Raw genomic sequence first — 20,906 nt, 5'->3', positions numbered from 1 at the left:
TCCATGTACACAAACAACAAGTGTGCGGTTAAAATTGGCAAGAAACACACACATTTCTTTCCACAGGGCCGGGGGGCGAGACATGGATGCAGCTTAAGCCCCACCCTCTTCAACATATATATTAACAAATTGGCGTGGGCACTAGAACAGTCTACAGCACCCGGCCTCACCCTACTAGAATCTGAAGTCACATTTCTACTGTTTGCTGACGATAGAGTGCTTCTGTCCCCAACCAAGGAGGGCCTACAGCAGCACCTAGATCTTCTGCACAGATTCTGTCAAACCTGGGCCCTGACAGTAAATCTCAGTAAGACAAAAATAATGGTGTTCCAAAAAAGGTCCAGTTGCCAGGACCACGAATATAAATTCCATTTAGACACCGTTGCCCTAGAGCACACAAAAAACTATACATACCTCGGCCTAAACATCAGCGCCACAGGTAACTTCCACAAAGCTGTGAACGATCTGAGAGACAAGGCAAGATGGGCCTTCTATGCCATCAAAAGGAACATAAAATTCGACATACCAATTAGGATCTGGCTAAAAATACTTGAATAGTTATAGAACCCATTTCCCTTTATGGTTGTGAGGTCTGGGGTCCACTCACCAACCAAGAATTCACAGAATGGGAAAACACCAAATTGAGAATCTGCAAAAATATCCTATGTGTACAACGTAAAACACCAAATAATGCATGCAGAGCAGAATTTGGCCGATACCCGCTAATTATCAAAATCCATAAAAGAGCCGTTAAATTCTACAACTTCCTAAAAGGATGCGATTCCCAAACCTTCCATAACAAAACCATCACCTACAGAGAGTCTCCTAAGCAAGCTGGTCCTGGGGCTCTGTTCACAAACACAAACAGACCCCACAGAGCCCCAGGATAGCAACACAAATAGACCCAACCGAATCATGAGAAAACAAAAAGATAATTACTTGACACGTTGGAAAGAATTTACAAACAAACTGAACAAACTAGAATGCTATTTGGCCCTAAACAGAGAGTACACAGTGGCAGAATACCTGACCACTGTGACTGACCCAAAATTAAGGAAGTCTTTGACTATGTAAAGACTTAGTGAGCATAGCCTTGCTATTGAGAAAGGCCGCCGTAGGCAGACCTGGCTCTCAAGAGAAGATAGGCTATGTGCACACTGCCCACAAAATGAGGTGGAAACTGAGCTGCACTTCCTAACCTCCTGCCAAATATATGACCATAAGATTACACAGAACCACAAAGAATTAGAAAACAAATCCAATTTTGATAAACTCCCATATCTATTGGGTGAAATACCACAGTGTGCAATCACAGCAGCAAGATTTGTGACCTGTTGCCACAAGAAAAGGGAAACACAAACACCATTGAAGAACAAACACCATTGTAAATACAACCAGTATGAAAAATAAAAGAATGTATGCACTCACTAACTGTAAGTCGCTCTGGATAAGAGGGAGAGAGAGAGAGGGAGAGAGAGAGAGAGAGAGGTAATGAAACAGGACCTCCTAATTTAGTTTGACATTTAAGATTACATATTTTGAATCACGTTGCCTCCTTTCAAATGAGCCTCTGTATCGTTGTGATTGGCCTGATGTCTCTCTACTTCTGAGGTGTAACAGGAGCCACCGCTCCTCCGCTCGCAGCTTCGTCACTGACTGACTGACCGCGGGGGTTACTAGGCATGTTATTGATTATAGCCCAGTGGGCTGCAGAAAAGTACATTTGATGCTTCTGAAATGGCAGGTGTGAAATGGTTTCCCTATACAATGCAATTTCCCCGTACAATGCCGTTTTACCATACAATTCAGTTTTTCCATACAATAAAAAAAAAAAATCTTCAGTGGCTTCTGTGGCGATGTTTTGGTGCAAGATTATTACGTTTGCATGATAATCATCTGGGAGTAAGATTGAAGTTCTGTGGGTGATCTTGGCATTTTTATGGGTTGATTACTTTGTTGGAATGGGGAGTTGTAGACTCAATTAGCTGGTTGGATGGGAATATGAGCATACCTTTGTGTTCAGTAATCTGCCATAAACCTATTTTCTTCCTATCTACTATCTTAATGGCTACATCCCAAATGGCACCCTATTCTCTACATAGTACACTACTTTTGACCAGAGCCCCATGGACCCTGGTCAAACGTAGTGCACTAAATAGGGAATAGGGTGCCATTTGGAACGCAATCTATGTCTTATGAAAGACCTGTCATGGATTGGGTTGGGGCAGGAGTGTCAGTCTCATTCATCAGGCTTTAAACTGAAGGAGCCTCTCAGAGTTGACTTAACAACACTATCTCACTATACAAGTCCTTGTACTGTTTGTTCATGCTGTACATATTACTGTCTGCATATTTCTTTCTTGCCGTCATAATGGCATAACATGTTGACTAGTCTGGTGTGATGAGAAACAGACTGAGATTTTTGTATTTTTTTTTTAATGCCATTTAGCAGACGCTTTTATCCAAAGCGACTTACAGTCATGCGTGCATACATTTTTTGTGTATGGGTGGTCCCGGGGATCGAACCCACTACCTTGGCGTTACAAGCACCGTGCTCTACCAGCTGAGCTACAGAGGACCACAGGACCACAGGACTTGAGTGAACTGTGTCATTTCAACCAGTTTTGCATCACTGGGTAGCTTTTCCCTGCACTGGTAAATAGCCCTATGTTTGATTTTCTGAGAACTTTTTCTATCACATTTAATCACTGTTGACCAGTAGGGCCTCTATACTAGGCGGTTGCATCAGAACTCATGGCACCACCTCAGCCAAGGTAGAGATTAGAAAGCACTAGAGGAAAAACCTGGAGCCATAGCCCATACCTACTGCTCTGTATTCAGGCCCAGAACCTGGAGCCATAGCCCATACCTACTGCTCTGTATTCAGGCCCAGAACCTGGAGCCATAGCCCATACCTACTGCTCTGTATTCTGGCCCAGAACCTGGAGCCATAGCCCATACCTACTGCTCTGTATTCAGGCCCAGAACCTGGAGCCATAGCCCATACCTACTGCTCTGTATTCAGGCCCAGAACCTGGAGCCATAGCCCATACCTACTGCTCTGTATTCAGGTTCCGAACTGTCCATGTTTTTGTTGTCTCTTCTTCAAAAGGCATATTATACTTTATTAAGTAAGTTCTTGAGGTAGGCACAATAACAGACAAGGAGCACCATAATATAGGAAAATAAAGGGTATTGTGTTACAGGAGGGGGTCGCAGTTCCGGAGCGACCCACTAGGTGTCATCCTCCGACAACCTTAGGCACCTCCTCACTCACAGTCTGGACTAATCACGATCCTATTGGTGTCACCTGTGTCTACCTGTTCACCTGTGTATTTATGCCCTCACTTCCCTGTGTTCCCTTGCTCAGTTTTCTCTGCTAGTTTCTCTATGCTCAGCAGTACTAATCAGAGTCTGATCGGATAAGTATTTACAGGTACTCGAGAAATGTTCTCCCTGTTTCTTTATTATTTCAGTCATAGTTACTATTTCGTATTTTGGCTGTCAGCCTGTTTTTGGAGACTTATTTGCTCCACCTTTCTTTTATCGTGTTAAGTCCGTTGTTTTGTATCCTGGCTTCGGGACCACCAGTAAAGATCCTTGTTTCACCATCTCTGCCTACTGCCTACTGTCTATCCTGCACCGCACCTGGGTCACACCTCACACCAACCCTTACAGTATTGGTGGGGGTGAATGAGGTAAGGGGGATGAAAAGGTTGATGTGAATTGACTGGTACAGTAGGAACAGGAACAGTGCAGATGCCTGGGAGCTATACGAGCCAATTATTCTGTCTTTTGATGGGGAATTGGAATGGTAATGTCCTGCCCATTCCCCTGAAGTTTTAATGTAATTGTACGGCATATAAGGGCTAAAAAACTTTTCTCTTTTATGAGTCGGGAGACATTTCATGCTAAATCACCCTCCTCTGGTGAGGAACTCGAGCCGGGGATGGAACCACTGTAGCGCTGCTCTCGCTTTTTCCTAGTGAGATTACGAAAGAGACAGACACAGTGCTTCTGGGCCAGGTAATGCACAGTGCTTCAGAATATTATTTTGTCTGAGATGTGATTAAGGATTATTTTTTTATTTTTTTTGAAGGGTTTACATGAATTCAAAGTTTATTAAAATGTTTAATCCCAACGATTCTTCTACTCCGCGTGGGGGTGGGATGAGATGGACTATTTTGTTTACCCACAAGTACTCTCTGGTATTCTTCTGAACACAGATCAGCTGACATTTTCTCTACTTTCACTACACTCTAACATTGATTTGTTGTTGAATGCTAATACCGTTGCTTGAAGACTGATTTACCCCTTCTTGAAGCTGGTCGGGTAAACGCTCTGTCTTGTGTAGTAGTTTTGAGTTAGTCTTTGGGCTAATTTTAGGAGAGGTTAATGAAGCCATTCCAATGGGTGTGATACGATAATGAGGCCTTGTTGGGAAAGCGTTTCCAAGCTCTGGGACAAATTTACACAATCCCCACAGTTTTCAGCCCAGTTTAATTTAAACTCTCGTAGGTGTTAGTTTTCGGGGTCAGAGTCTGTCGGCTGTGGATTGTAACACGTTTATTAACTATGTGTTTTTTGTGCATTAAAGTCGTAGACCCAGAGAACAAGTTGAAAAGAATGCCTTTAAAACACTAGGCCAATTATTCATTGTTTCATTGTTGATTAATCATGAGTTAATTCATTTATTTTGATTCATAACATGCTTTGTGGTTGTAAAACTCCACTTTGGCCAGAGGGATGGGAGCTATCCAACAGTGACTTGGTAATGAGCTATCCAACAGTGACTTGGTAATGATAGAAACAGGGTGTGGTGACTGTTGAGATTTCGATTACAGATTTAATTTTTTCTACGGCTTTTACGAACATGGGTTAAGGCGTTGTCCCTTACAAACATAAATTGCTTTATTTAATACCCATTTGCTTTACAACCTAAATTAGGAAATTGCACTCCATATTTTTAAATGGAGAAGAAATGAGACTGGGATTATGAGGAATTCTAAGCACCCTGGATGGGGAGAATCAAGGTTTAGTGAATTTAGACATGCACACACATGCACACACACACGTACGCACGCACACACACACACACACACACTGAAACAAACTCTGAAAATTGCTCTCATGCTGATCCCCTCCGTCCTACAAATTTATTGAATTCAGTTTGTGCTGCAGCAATGCCGACTTAATGGTTTATTTTATTTTGAGTGCAATTTCTTAACCATTGTATGCTAGACATAAACAAGGACAAATGATTTTGTTGAACATTGACTGTAATTCAACAATATAATCAGTTTACACATTCCAATTTCATTCCTTCTAACTTAATACTCAACTACTTTAACAGCCACTTCACAAGCCTTATCAGTAACTATAGGCACAGATTGTATTTATCAAAACACTCAGCATCTGGAGTCGTTACTGGTTATAGAGAATGAGTTCTGTTTATGGCCCAGAGCTGAACAGCCGCCATTGTTTTAAGTTGTACAAAAAAATAACTTATTTTTAGCTTTGTTGTATTTCATGGAGGAACTCTTGAAAGTTTGTATGTACTGATTGTGAGAGAGCGAGAGACAAAAAACAGAACCACCACTGTCTCCATCTTATTTGATACAGCCTTCGATTGATGTGGTTCTTGAAAAGAGATCCAGTTCACTTAATCATTTTCCCTCATTCCACTATCCCTGTGTTTAATATACTGTACTTATTCCTCAATGAAGCATGACACTAAAACATTTCTCTCTTGTCTGTCTGTCTGTGCTGCCTGCAGATATGGTGAGGAAAAAGAACCCCCCTTTGAGAAGCTTTGGTGGTGAGGAGGAAGGCGAAGGAGAGGCTCTGGCCTCGGAGGCCACCGGTCCGGATAGCGAGGACAGTGCTGGGAGCCAGGCCTCAGAGCCCAACGGTGCCGACGGGCTGTTGCCAGCCGAACCGGGCCGGGCCCACGTGCCAGTCCCAGACGAGCAGGAGGACCCGGGCTCCGTCTCAGGCTCCATCAAACGGGATGGAGGAGGAGGGAGGGGGGGTGGAGGAGCAGGAACAGCGCCGACAGTCGGCAGCGACACTCCTGGCTTTAATTACCCCAGCCACAAGAAGGGAGGAAATGTAGCGTCCTTCCCCTGCCATGAGGTGACATACTCAGATCTGCCGGCTTTCCCATCCCGGGCCCAGCCCGATGGGACTGTGTCTCTGTCTCCGCTCAGATCAGAACCAGATGAGGGGGGAGGGGGTCAGGCACACAGCCCGGCAGGGGAGCTGCTGCTGGGGGAGAGGGGGGAGGCCGGGGAGGGAGGAGGGGGAGAAAGGGTTGGTGTCAGGGAGGGTCTGCTGCTGCTGGGCGCCCAGGGGAGGAGCTACAGCAGTTCCAGCGGCGTCATCGTCCAGGGCGTCACCCGTAACGGCGAGGACAGGGACCACTCCTACAGCCCCACAGGGGGTCTCTCAGGCCACCAGGACGGGGTGGATGGCTCTGGATACCCCTTGCTACGCCCCCTCCACCTACACAGGGGAGTAGGCGAGGGGGCCGAAGACACCATGCCCAGTCCCCTGGGGGCCGAGACAGGGGTACCCGCTCCCTCCTCTCCCAAACTGCAGGACTTCAAGTGCAACATCTGTGGGTATGGTTACTACGGGAACGACCCTACAGACCTGATCAAACACTTCCGGAAGTACCACCTGGGCCTGCACAACCGCACGCGGCAGGACGCAGAGCTGGACAGTAAGATACTGGCCCTGCACAACATGGTGGGCTTCTCCCCACAGAGCCTCCACGCCAAAGACGCTACACGGCCCCCATCCCACGCCGCCCTGACCGGGGCGCTACAGGATGCTACAGGGTCCACACGGTTGTTACTCAATGGCACCTACGACGTACAGGTAAATATGCTGTGCACACCATTTTCTATCAATTCTTTGTGTAATTCAACAGTGCGTAGGTTAGTGGGTATGTGTTGGTCTTATATAACCAAAGAATTTCCAAGTACCAGAACGCCCGTCAGTAGTACTGTATAATGGTAGAGTCCCTGCCCGACTAGATGCCCAGGCGTTGCATTGCATCAACCAATTGTTACCTGACACATCATCGACTGTGCAGTCGGGAATCAGATTGCTATATCATTTGATGTGGTTTGCTGATATGTTAAATATTTATCCATGCGTTGTAAGATCTGGCATGTGTCTGCAATGTAGTCGGAGAGGAACTCGACCATTCTCTGCATTGAGACCCAGGCCAGCCGGGGTATGAGACTTGTCTCTTAGTGGGACACTTGAGTCATCAGAGTGACTGGCCACCCACGGAGAGAGGCCTCATGGGAACTGTAGTCTGTTTTATCACTGTCATAAATACATCTCAACCTGAAACATTACATTCATGGACTGCGGTTTAGCCATTACTTTAAAGCTGCAATATGTAACCTTTTGGCCACCCGACCAAAATCACATAGAAAGGTGAGTTATAGATCTGTCATTCTCATTGAAAGCAAGTCTAACAAGTGGTAGATCTGTTCTATGTGCGCTATTTCTATGCTTCCCGTTCTTTAGTTTTTGTTACTTTTGGTTTTGTACACCAGCTTCAAACAGCTGAAAATATAATATTTTGGGTTATTGAAAATATATTTCACTGCGGTTGTTTTGTCACATAAACTGAAATTAGGCAAACTATTTGATTTTTAGCAAGCAGGAAATGGCACAGGGATTTCTGCATATTGCACCTTTAATGTCCATGAAAATAATGCTTTTATGACCCTCCATTTTGTAATAGTGCATGGTGTGCAGTCTGAACTAATGCTTTTTGATGGAGGGAGAAAAAATTGCTCTGTTACTCACTGTTTTTAATTGAGCTAATTTGTAAAAGGATTGATCAGAAATTATTTATTGAAAACATAAATCTGGTTGTTGGCTTTAGGATAGATTATTCCTATAACTCTGATTTATTAAATTGATGATGCATATCCTTTCAAAATATAGCTTATTTGTGATAGTTATTCATTATTTTGAAAGCTTCCCTCACAAGCCTGCAAGACATTTGTAAAGTGGCACAACCATTTAGCGATTTCCTTGTGTACAGAAATAAAAGTTTATGGTATTAAGGGAAGAGTTTGAATGCCTGCCAAACATATATTGCACACATGGACCATACAGTACTCGCACTGTCTGGGAGTTTTTAACATATAATCTAATATCTCCAAAAGAAAAGAGCCATATGTGACTCGGCGCTATTACCAACCTCTAGTTCGAAAGATATTTGATATGTCTCACTATCCATATCAATTGGATGTCACCGGGTTCGAATATTTCATTATGAATAAAAAAAATAAGAAAAGGAGAATCAAAAACACTATTCTGTATTCATCCCCTAGTGGAATTTTCCATGCAGTAATAGCGAAGGCTGCTCATTTGTCATTACCCAATGAAAAGGGGGGAAAGAGTGTAGGGAAGGGAGAGGGAGCCAGTGAAAACAGGCAACTCGATTTATTTTAAACGAGGGGTAATGAACAGATGTCAGAGCCATTTATCTGCACAGCTTTCGCTGCATGTGGTTTCTCCCTCCACTTCAACAATGTCATGTTTACAATTCGAGTGGGGTATTTAACTCCAGTGTTCTTTTAAAAAGTAGGTGCCTTTGGCCCGGGGTCTGGGTCTCTTAATGCCATATCATACAGCAGGAAGGGTTATTTGTCCTTTTAGCCCACCAAGGATTGTAATTACCTCCTAATTTAGTTTTCCTCCTTAAAAAGGTCTGCCCGTTTCGGCCGGCCCACTGAGGGCTGATGTGTTGATGTGGCTGTCACCTTTTTTACTTTCTCTCTAATGCTCATATTGTGTGTGTGTGTGTGTGTGTGTGTGTGTGAAATTCCACAAAATGACTGACTTGTCTATCATGTTTTTGTGTGTGAGTTGGCATGCGCTTCTGTCTGTGTGTGTGAGGGGAGTGAGGACGTGTGTATATGTGTCTGTGGGAGAACATATTCTGGTGAATGCCTGACTTGTGTGGTGTGTCTAATACAGACTTTTTGCATATTGTTATTTTTGGGATAGTTTTGAGTTCCCCAGGAATTCACACCCTTACTGCTCCACACCCAAGTGAACATTATGGATGGGCATTTATTTTTAGTCCACTGCACATGTTCATACATGTTCACTCTGCGAGAGCCTGTGGATAGGACTTAAAGCTGCAATATGTAACTTTTTGGGCGACCCAACCAAATTCACATAGAAATGGGACTTATAGATCTGTCAAGTCTCATGAAAGCAAGTGCGGTATTTCTATGCTTCCCGTTCTTAAGTTTCGTTTTTGCATCTTTAACTTCCGACTTCAAACAGCTGAAAATACAAGATATTACACAGCGGTTTAGATGGTACAATGATTGTCTACAGTATACTTGCTTGTTTTGTCACATAAACTGAAAATAGACTAACTATTTGAACTGTAGCAACCAGGAAATGGTGGAGCGATTTCTGCATTGTGCATCGTTAAGCATTTTTAAATAGATATCATAATCTTGTGACGTTGCTGTGGTCTTATGGCACTTTGCAGTCTCTGGACTCCGGAGACATTGGAGAGACACAGTAATACTTTTACACACTGATCTCAGAGCAGATACAGATGTAGGATCTTTATTTGAACCAGTTTCTACTGCAGGAACATAATCCTGCAGCAACAGGAAATGCAAATTATTATGTGGATTGTAATTAATGGATGGAGTTGTTGATACATTTTTCATTAGAACAAATCAAGTCTGACATTTTAAAGTCGAAATTACAAACTTTAGATGCCTTTTTAAACCTCGAATACACTACATGTTTACAAATTAATCTGTACTGCATTAAGAAGGCAGGGAAAACCAGACTTCATAGTAGCAAGATTACAACGAACAAGGTGCATTCAATTATGTCAACTATGACAATAATCCCTCGCGTAACACAAGCCCCATCTTTTCCCACCTAAAATCCCCAGACTTGATTAAACTACACAAAAATTAAAATACATTTCATTCCATAGTAGAAATGTTCTGGTATTTATTTTATTGCTCATATTTCAGAGGACGTTTCACTTGACTGACTGGAGCGGTCATATAATAAATGGTGTATGTAGCTAGTCTCTTCAGGCAGTTTTAGGAGCGACCGACTCTGTTTCAGTCATTACATATCGTCTAGAAAGTGACGTCAGGCTGCTTTAAACCACATGAGGATCAAGACCTCCCACTTACAAACACTGGATAGCCTACCAATTATAAAACCTCTCTGGCTCCGGGATATTTCACACAGCAGCCCTTATGTTTTCGATTTGAGACGTTTTGTTGCAGACTTCGAGGTCAAGGTGTGTAGGATGTTGAAATTCAGGGAACATGTTTGACTGCAAGGTTGGTTTGGTTTGTTGCGTTTACTAGACAACAACCTTGACGGTTGATCCCTGTGAGGCACTCTCGATGTTCACGCCTGCACAACCATTTTCATGCTTTTTGGAAATAGGGAGTGGATTTGTTGTGTATAAGTATGGAACAGGTGTTTCTTTAATAGTATTCTGAGATAAACCCCTTTGTTCTACCATATAGCTTGTGGTTGGCTGCATTGTCAACTTGATCATCAAAACAATCTCAGTTTGCTATTTCCCTTGTTGAATAACACGAGGGAATCCATTTGTAATAAAGTCTAATAGACTGCATTGTTATACAGTGTGTATTACCATATAAATCAGCTGCATTTATCGCAAGTGTTCAAGTTCTATAGACTTCACATCTCCTCTATCTGCTCAATTCAATTCATCTTCACTTTATCAATGAATCGCTGGTCATGGAATTGTGAAATCTGATAACCCATTATAAACTGAGCTCACCTCTGTGTGTGTATATATAGATAATAAGCTGTTCTCTTCATTCCTGGTATCAGGGTCTTATTGTGTAACCTATGTCTTTCTGTGCTGTTTCTGGCTGGGTGTTGCCAGGATGGCTTTTCCCCAGTGCCTGTGTGTGGGACTGACTGACTGACTGACTGACATATTGCACTGTTTGTATGTATTGCTCTGTGTTCACTTTTTTATATATTTTTTATTTTCACACACACAAAAAAAAGATGAGTTAAAATACAAATTAAAAGTGCATGGGGCTTGTAAAGCACCTTCCTCTTTCAAATATTTATCAAAAAATAAAGAGTAGGATTGTGATAAAAATTAAATTAAATAGTTGCAAATAATACTAAGGAAAATAAAAGATTCAAGTAAATCAGGGGAAGATAAAATACATTAAAGTGAAATGCATAATCAACATGAGTTACAGAAACGTTTCTTCCTCTTCGTCATTGTGTTCCAGGTGACGCTGGGAGGCACCTTCATTGGTATCGGGAGGAAGACTCCGGACTGTCAGGGAAACACCAAGTACTTCCGCTGCAAGTTCTGTAACTTCACTTACATGGGCAGCTCCTCCTTGGAGCTGGAGCAACACTTCCTGTCTGCCCACCCGAACAAGATGAAGTCCCACCCCCCGCCGCTGCCCAACGACGACAAGCGCTCGGACAGGAGGGGGAACTGTGTGACACGGGGCGGTGGCGTGGAGGGGGCGGAACCAGGAAAGTGGGTGGACCGGGTGGCGGTCCGTGCAGAGGACGACTCGGTGGCTGGCTACTCCGTTCCCATCCGCGCCACCGACTCCCCTGGCTGGACGGGGGCCGATGGCGGGGCCACAGCGGTGGCCTATTACTGGTGTAAGTACTGCAGCTTCAGCTGTGAGTCGCCCAGCTCACAACGCCTCCTTGAGCACTACGAGAAGAGACACAACCAGCCTGGAGGAGGAGGAGGAGGAGGAGGAGGGACCAGGGAGGGCAGCCCAGCCGAGAGGGAACGAGGGAGCAGCAAGGCCAGGGACAGAGAGAGAGACCCAGATCGAGACCTGACCCCCCACAGCCGGAGGAAAGACAAGACAGGAACGGGTGGCACGACGGGGGCAACAGACCCAGAGACGGTGGTGACAAGCTACAACTGCCAGTTCTGTGACTTCCGCTACTCCATGAACCACGGGCCCGAGGTAATCGTGGTGGCGCCTCTGCTCCGCCACTACCAGCAGGCCCACAGCATCCATAAGTGCACCATCAAGCACTGTCCATTCTGCCCGCGCGGCCTCTGCAGCCCCGAGAAGCACCTGGGGGAGATTTCCTACCCGTTCGCCTGCAGGAAGAGTACCTGCTCCCACTGTGCCCGCCTCCTCCTCCAGCTGTCTCCCCAGGGCAGCTCCCCGTCCCCCAGGCCCAGCGTCACCCACCTGTGTGACCAGTGTCCCTACGCTACCAGCGACATCGACCTGCTCCTGCTGCACTACGACAGCGCCCATGCCACCCACGGCGTGATGGAGGTCAAGCCCGAGGAGGAGGGCGCCGAGTCGGGGAGGATCTTGGCCCCCAAGGGCCCTCACGGGGAGCACTCGTGCACCAAGTGCCATTTCATCACAGATGTGGAGGAGGATATCTTCCGTCACTACAGGTGAGTAGTGGGGAGTTGAGTTGGAGTTTATTTGCAAACAGGTTGCTCACGTTGTAGTTAGTCGACCAGTCAATTAGTTAAGGTTTGGTTCAGCTTCACATTGAAAACCTGATTTTCATTGGTAAAAATGTTAGTTCAGTGTGGTATCATGCATCATGGCTCAGTGTTCGAGTCCAGCTAGTGTAAGCATTGTTGACATTGTTCTTAATTCAACTTTGGGTTATGAGATTATCTGTTGTTGTGACGTTGAAGTAAATGCAGTTTAGCTCATAATGAGCAGCAGCTTTGCGCTGACACACACAGTACATGTAGTTAATCAACTTTAGGGAATCGATAGTGAAATGTTAAAAGTCAGGTAATTCAATAACCTCTTTTGTGGGTTTAGATTTAGTCTTGCCTTTGCCAAGTGTGTGTGTGTGTGTGTGTGTATTTATGTGTGAGTGCCTGCCTGTGTGCGTGTGTATCGGGGGTGAGGGGTTATGGAAAATACTCTGCAACAGAACCATATAATAGATAACTGAGCCACTGAAATCACTCTATTACCTTCTGTTATACCTCCACATAAGATATCAATTACAGAGCATTTTTCCTTTTCAGCTCAGCGGCCTGTTTAGATTTGGCTGTTTCGGAATGTATTGATAGAAGTGAGTCTTGTGCAGAAGCTCGATCCATATGTCTGCTTAAAGCCTTTACAGACGCAGTGCCAGAGCGCTAAGAAATCAATTATGGTAAATCTAATAGAAGTGCAATGCAGGAAATGTAAAACTTGTATTTGAGGTTTAAAAAGGCTTCTGATGTTTGTAATTTCCACTTTGAAATTACCGACTTGATTTTCCCTTACAAAAAATTTATCAACCCCTACAAAAATTTCCATGAATTCTAATCCACATAATAATTCACATTTCCTGTTGATCACTTGTTGGAGGCTTAATTTCTGCAATGCTTATAAAATGCTCACCGCTTTAGGCAAAGTCTTAAAGGTTGAGACAAAGCAGCTAAAATGGCTACCCTTAGTGTGTGAGAAAAAGGGGTATTGAGTGTGTGTGTGTGTGTGTGATGTCCATCATGATCCGTAGACCCTGGCAGGTTTGTTCAGGTGGGCTCGGAGGGGCTCTGTTTCCAGACCCTGACGTTGCTGTGTGTGTCTGTGTGTGTGTGTGTGTGCTGAATAAGGTGCTTTTTGTATTCAGGCCTCATAGCCCTAATGCATAGAGGAGAGAGCAGAAATCAGACGTGCTTCTGCTGGGGTTCCCAGGAGATACCCTGCCTCAGACACTGTGTGTGTGTGTGTGTGTTTGTGTGTGTGCATGTGTGCATGTCATAGGAGGCTGGTGGGAGGAGCTATAGTAGGACCGGCTGATTGTAATGACTGGAATGGAATCATGGAACAGACTCAAACGTGGTTCCCATATGTTTGATGTGTTTGATACCGTTCCATTAATGCCATTCCAGCCATTACAATTAGTCCATCCTTTTATAGCTCCTCCCACCAGCCTCTGCTGTTTGTATTGGTCTTTGTGCATATTACACTCTGTTCCATTCAACTACAATACATACCTGCATATGTGTGTGTTGTGGTGACTACAGTCTGTGGTGTGTCTCTGTGAGTTAGCATGTCGTACATGATGTCTGTTGTACAGGGAGAGTAAAGCTTACCATATGCCTCCCAATCGAAACAGTTTGCGCATATATTATGCTGACATTTTGTGATGTTTTTGTTAGTTTTGGTCTTCGGCAGGTTTTTTCCGGCTGTTCGTGCACACACATTTTTTTCTTGAGGCACGTTGAAGTTCTGTAGCTGAACTCTACGTCCCTTGGTTGGTACAACTCCTTCATTCTTCAATGAAGTGCTTGTTTTCATTCAATGAGAAACAACTAGTTTTTTATGAAAATTTTTTCACTTGAGAAATACTACACCAAACATCTTAGTTAGATGTAAAATTGCACGACTAAGACCTCCTCGGAAAAAAACTTTAAAATTAATGACAGATTTCTTGATTTATCTTAGGATAATTTGGACTATTTTGAGGAAGTGTTTCTGGCTATGTTGCTACGGTGGCTCAAGAGGGACAAACAACAATAATATTGACACTTTTTTTCATGCTTCCAAGCGAAGGTCTTTTAAGGAGTATGAGAGCACAGATGGTGCTTCGCCTAGCCGAGTTCGCTAGGAGCAAACCAAACCTATGTATGCAGACGCCTTAATGGTCTGTACTGGTCTGGATCTGTGCTGTAGATTTATGTTCTGGTCACCTCCTCACTCACCTCCAGACCCCACCCACCCTGCAGCCTGGACGTGAACACCATACTAATGCTGAGCCATCGTACACACACACACATAAACACACACATGCACACACATTAGCAAACACACACACACACACACACACACACACACACACACACACACACACACACACACACACACACACACACACACACACACACAGCCTACCCAACCTGTCTGAGGCCATCCCTATAAATCAACCTCCAGTGAGAGCAGAGCAGAGGGGGGAAACATTCTCTATCAGGAACAATGAAGAGATGAAGAGGTGTATCACAATGTAATATTGAGCAGCACAGAGCACACACACACGTTACATTTTCTGTCAGCCTTTAGGCCTTACAATATTTACAGAGCATCGTTACCCTGCACAGCTCAGGTATGAAAGACTTCCACTGTAACATGTTTTACCCCCTGCCTCTCCAGCTCAGCCCCCGAGCCTCTCCAGCTCAGCCCCCCTGCCTCTCCAGCTCAGTCCCCCCCTGCCTCTCCAGCTCAGCCCCCCAGCCTCTCCAGCTCAGCCCCCCCCAGCCTCTCCAACTCAGCCCCCCCCAGCCCCTCCAGCTCAGCCCCCCCTGCCTCTCCAGCTCAGCCCCCCCAGCCTCTCCAGCTCAGCCCCCCAGCCTCTCCAGCTCAGCCCCCCAGTCTCTCCAGCTCAGTCCCCCCCTGCCTCTCCAGCTCAGCCCCCCCAGCCTCTCCAGCTCAGCCCCCCCAGCCTATCCAGTTCAGTCCCCCCCAGCCTCTCCAGCTCAGCCCCCCTGCCTCTCCAGCTCAGCCCCCCCCAGCCTCTCCAGCTCAGCCCCCCCAGCCTCTCCAGCTCAGCCCCCCCAGCCTCTCCTGCTCAGCCCCCCAGCCTATCCAGTTCAGTCCCCCAGCCTCTCCAGCTCAGTCCCCCCACAGCCTCTCCAGCTCAGCCCCCCCCATCCTCTCCAGCTCAGTCCCCCTCCAGTCTCTCCAGCTCAGTCCCCCCCCAGCCTCTCCAGCTCAGTCCCCCCACAGCCTCTCCAGCTCAGCCCCCCCATCCTCTCCAGCTCAGTCCCCCCCCCAGTCTCTCCAGCTCAGTCCCCCTCCAGCCTCTCCAGCTCAGCCCCCCCTGTCCCGGATTATCAGTCTCCTCTCTCTGCATCCTGCCTAGTGTACCTGTACAAGGGGAGGAAAACCCTTCCAGCTCCCTCCTTCTCCCCCTCCTCCTCTTCCTCAGGGAGAGGTGTACGGAGCAAACCAGCTACCAGTCGTGCTGGGCCAGAGTTTCCATTTCCTCAGTGATGTCAGGGTATCTGTCCGTCACGATGGTGTGATTCAGTCCAGTTCGCCCCACAGCTCTGCATCTGCCGACCGGCCCTCGTAAAACACCCAATATTGAGCATGTTCACTGGTGTGGGAGTTTCATTTCATAGCGCACAAATTACATCCACTCAATACTGACACAGAATTTTTTTTTTACTACATCAATAAAATCATTGTTATGTATTTTGGAGAGAGTGCAGATTTTTTGATACTGCAATCATGTTGAGAGCAGCGGTTTAATACCATCAATGGCCGTGGAAATTAAACACAATTTATTTTTTGCCACCTCTCTCTAACTTTTCTCTTTCCCCTCTCCCTCTGTCATACACACACATCATATACAGTACCAGTCAAATGTTTGGACACACCTACTCATTCAAGGGCTTTTATTTATTTGTACTATTTTCTACATTGTAGAATAATAGTGAAGACATCAAAACTATTAAATAACACATATGGAATCATGTAGTAACCAAAAAAGTGTTAAACAAATCAAAATATATTTTATATTTGAGATTCTTCAAATAGCCACCTTTTGCCTTGATGACAGTGTTGCACACTCTTGGCATTCTCTCAACCAGCTTCACCTGGAATGCTTTTCCAACAGTCTTGAAGGAGTACCCACATATGCTGAGCACTTGTTGGCTGCTTTTCCTTCACTCTGCCGTCCGACTCATCCCAAACCATCTCAATTGGGTTGAGGTCAGGGGATTGTGGAGGCCAGGTCATCTGATGCATCACTCTCCTTCTTGGTAAAATAGCCCTTACACAGCCTGGAGGTGTGTTGGGTCATTGTCCTGTTGAAAAACAAATGATCGTGCTACTAAGCCCAAACCAGATGGAACTGCGTAACTCTGCAGAATGCTGTGGTAACCTTGCTGGTGTGCCTTGAATTCTAACTCTGTGTGATGAGTGTGATTAGAAGGAGTCAGGCGCAGGAGGGTAAATCACTGAATACAGAGTTTATTCCGTCGTACACAGTTGCGCTGGATAGCGACAACAAAATACAGGCACAGGGGAACAATCTACCCCGGCAATACAAGGTATGGGTAGCTCCAACAAAATACAGGCACAGGGGAATAATCTACCCCGGCAATACAAGGTACTGGTAGCTCCAACAAAATACAGGCACAGGGGAATAATCTACCCCGACAATACAAGGTACGAGCAGCTCCACCGAGCTACACTCAACTCACATAAAACAATCACCCACAAGGACAAGGGGGCAGAGGGAACACTTATACACAGACTAATGAGGGGATATGAACCAGGTTTCAATTACACACAAGACAAGACAAGACAAGACAAATGGAATGATGATATATGGAGCGGCAGTGGCTAGTAAGCCGGTGACGACGAACGCCGAAACCTGCCCGAACAAGGAGGGGAGACAGCCTCAGCGGAAGTCGTGACAGTACCCCCACCTTGACACGCAGCTACAGCAGCGCGCCGACCCCGGCCTCGGGGATGGCCAAGAGGAAGCGGAGCAGGGCGAGCCGGATGGCGACGGTGGAAATCCCGCAACAGGGGATATCCCTCACCGGGACCCAGCACCGTTCCTCCGGACCATACCCCTCCCACTCCACGAGGTACTGAAGGTCCCCACCCGACGTCTCGAATCCAGGATGGAACGGACAGAGTACGCCGGGGCCCCCTCGATGTCCAGAGGAGGTGGAGGGACCTCCCGCACCTCAGACTCCTGGAGCGGACCAGCCACCACCGGCCTGAAGAGAGACACATGAAACGAGGGGTTAATACAGTAATCAGGGGGAAGTAATAACCTATAGGTGACCTCGTTGATTCACCTCAGGACTTTGAACGGCCCCACAAACCGCGGGCTCAGCTTCCGGCAGGGCAGGCGGAGGGGCAGATTCCGGGTTGAGAGCCAGACCTGATCCCCCGGTACGAAGACCAGGGCCTCACTGCGGTGGCGGTCAGCGTTGGCCTTCTGACGACGCACGCCGCGTTGGAGGTGAATGTGGGCAGCGTCCCACATCTCCTCCGCGCACCAAAACCGGTCATCCCCCGCAGGATCCTCGGTCTGGCGCTGGTGCCACGGTTGGTAACCTAAAACAAATTGAAATGGTGTTAGGTTAGTAGAGGAGTGGCGGAGAGAGTTCTGGGCATATTCTGCCCATGGCAAGAACACTGACCACTCCCCCGGCCGGTCCTGGCAGTAGGACCGCAGGAACCTACCCACATCCTGATTTACCCGTTCCACCTGCCCATTAGACTCGGGGTGGAAGCCAGAGGTCAGACTGACCGAGATCCCCAGACGTTCCATGAACGCCTTCCAGACCTTGGATGTGAACTGGGGACCTTGGTCAGACACTATATCCTCTGGTACCCCGTAGTGCCGGAAGACGTGTGTAAACAGGGCCTCCGCAGTTTGCAGAGCCGTGAGGAGACCGGGCAGAGGAAGGAGGCGGCAGGCCTGGGAAAAGCTGTCCACAACGACCAGGATGGTGCTGTTACCTTGGGAGAGGGGAAGATCAGTCAGGAAATCAACACTTAGCTGAGACCATGGTCGTTGTGGAACTGGTAAAGGTTGTAACTTATCCGCTGGGAGGTGCCTAGGTGCCTTACTCTGGGCGCACACCGAGCAGGAGGAGACATACACCCTCACGTCCTTAGCCAAGGTAGGCCACACACACACACACACACATTGTCACAACACAACTGATTGGCTCAAACACATTAAAAAGGAAATAAATTCTACAAATTAACTTTTAAGAAGGCACACCTGTTAATTGAAATGCATTCCAGGTGACTACCTCATGAAGCTGGATGAGAGAATGCCAAGAGTGTGCAAAGCTGTCATCTAGGCAAAGGGTGGCTACTTTGAAGAACCTCAAATATAAAATATATTTTGATTTGATTAACAGTTTTTTGGTTACTACATGATTCCATATGTGTTATTTCATAGTTTTGATGTCTTCACTGTTATTCTACAATGTAGAAAATAATAAAAATATAGAAAAACCCTTGAATGAGTAGGTGTTCTAAAACCGGTAGTGTATATATATATTTTCAAAAAAATGTATGGGGGGTTGGAAGTGATGCAGACAATTACATTGATGGAAGCTGCAATCTATCTGCTATATTAAAGCTGCTCTACCCCTTAAAAAATATAAATAAAATACAATTACACCAGGGCCTGGCCTATGTTAAAAGTGTTTAAAAAAAAGTATAAGATACTTAAAATGCTTAAAAGACAAAAAGCGATTGTGATTGTGTTGAATTGTGTTTGGGAAATAAAGATGGACATGGTTAAAAAGGTAGTGGTAATATTAAATTCAGTACAGACATATGTAGGCAGCTTAACTTACCCTAACCCGCGGCTCAATTTACCCCATGCCCTGGATTATTTCCAGGGATGCACAACATCCTGAAATATATGTTGACATTTTTGTTAAAACGAATACTATATTTCCCTTGACAGAGTAATGTTGAATGTAAAAAATGGCCCAACTTACCCCACTCTCCCCTACTCTGCTAATTCGATTTATAGATATAATTGTTCTTCTCATGGCTCAAACAATTACTCAAAGGTTAAATTAATTTTTAAGCCACAAAGGGACAAGACGAACAATGCATTTAAATGACTGTTAAACAGTTAGTTTGTAAATTGGAGGAAAATGATGTTAACTTTTCCTTAATTGAATTAAATAAATTAAATAATGTTGCCTTTTGATCACTCTACTGTGGAAACAAATAAACACTTTTCACAGCTTTGTGTAAAAATAATTGTTAATACTAAAACTATTTATATGGCAGTAATTGAGCCATAAATGTTGGTATTCTATTTGAAGAAACACCTCAATTAAACCACCTCATTATTCCCAGGTCTGTAACTTGTTAAATTTAGAGTGGGTACTAGGTCATGAATAAAGCAAAAATCATTAAAAATGATCTATTCCCAAGTATGAATTTAGATATATAAATATACTGTAAAATGTCTGCATTTTAGCTGATAATATGGTGTTTATTTGAAACTTTAAATAATATTTTGTTGAACAGCATTAAAATTTTGTAAAACAAAATGTTAACTTTTATGTATCAGTGCTGTCTAAGTCTGACCCTAATCCAATCAATAAACATCATCAATCCTATATACATTTTAGCAGAAACAATATCTGGCAAATGATAGTCTACTGTAATTATATATTACAGCCAGGGAACATCCAGAGAAGAGCCCGTTACACCACGTCCCTGGGCTAGCCAATGATCAACTCTCGGTTTTGGGTCGACAGAAATATTTGTGTTTGCTGTCAGTGAGGTCGGCAGAGGAGAGGATAGCGATTTATGTTGGACGCAGGCTGTCCTTTGTGTGTGTGAGCTGTTGCTGCCTTCAGCAGAGAGAGAGAGAGAGAGAGAGAGAGAGAGAGAGAGAGAGAGAGAGAGAGAGAGAGAGAGAGAGAGAGAGAGAGAGAGAGAGAGAGAGAGAGAGAGAGAGAGAGAGAGAGGAGAGAGAGAGAGAGAGAGGGAGAGAGGGGGGGGGGGGGGGAGAGAGAGAGAGGAGGGGGGGGGGGGGAGAGAGAGAGAGAGAGAGAGAAGAGAGAGAGAGAGAGAGAGAGAGAGAGAGAGAGAGAGAGAGAGAGAGAGAGAGAGAGAGATCTCTCTTCTCATTTTAAAGCGTAATGATAAGTGAAAGTGTCTGTGGCTGGAAGGATTGGTCGTGGAGGAGGCTCTGTCTCTATCGCTCACCATAACTCCCCTCTAATAAAACCACGGAAAACAACCAGTGTGTCTCAGGTTGCACACTTGTCCGTTTATTCTCACGAAGCTGTAATTGAATTTGTATGTAATGTCGTTTGTTTTCTGGGATTGGAGGAAAATAGTTGTTTTATGATGAAGAAA

General features: G+C 45.3%; 1 protein-coding gene across 1 annotated transcript in view; it reads left to right on the top strand.

The window, feature by feature from the left end:
- Nucleotides 1–20,906, top strand: part of LOC121571846 (zinc finger transcription factor Trps1-like) — a 158,914-nt gene that overhangs the window by 34,502 nt on the left and 103,506 nt on the right. Inside the window, exons 3-4 of the mRNA XM_041883586.2 lie at nt 5,777–6,882; nt 11,313–12,475. Coding sequence (XP_041739520.2) covers nt 5,777–6,882; nt 11,313–12,475 — 2,269 coding nt within the window. The remainder of the gene's footprint in view (nt 1–5,776; nt 6,883–11,312; nt 12,476–20,906) is intronic.

Source organism: Coregonus clupeaformis, chromosome 8, assembly GCF_020615455.1.
Source record: "Coregonus clupeaformis isolate EN_2021a chromosome 8, ASM2061545v1, whole genome shotgun sequence".
Taxonomy (NCBI): Eukaryota; Metazoa; Chordata; class Actinopteri; order Salmoniformes; family Salmonidae; genus Coregonus; species Coregonus clupeaformis.
Note: the sequence above shows the minus strand (reverse complement) of the source record. Positions and strands in the feature narration are given on the sequence as shown.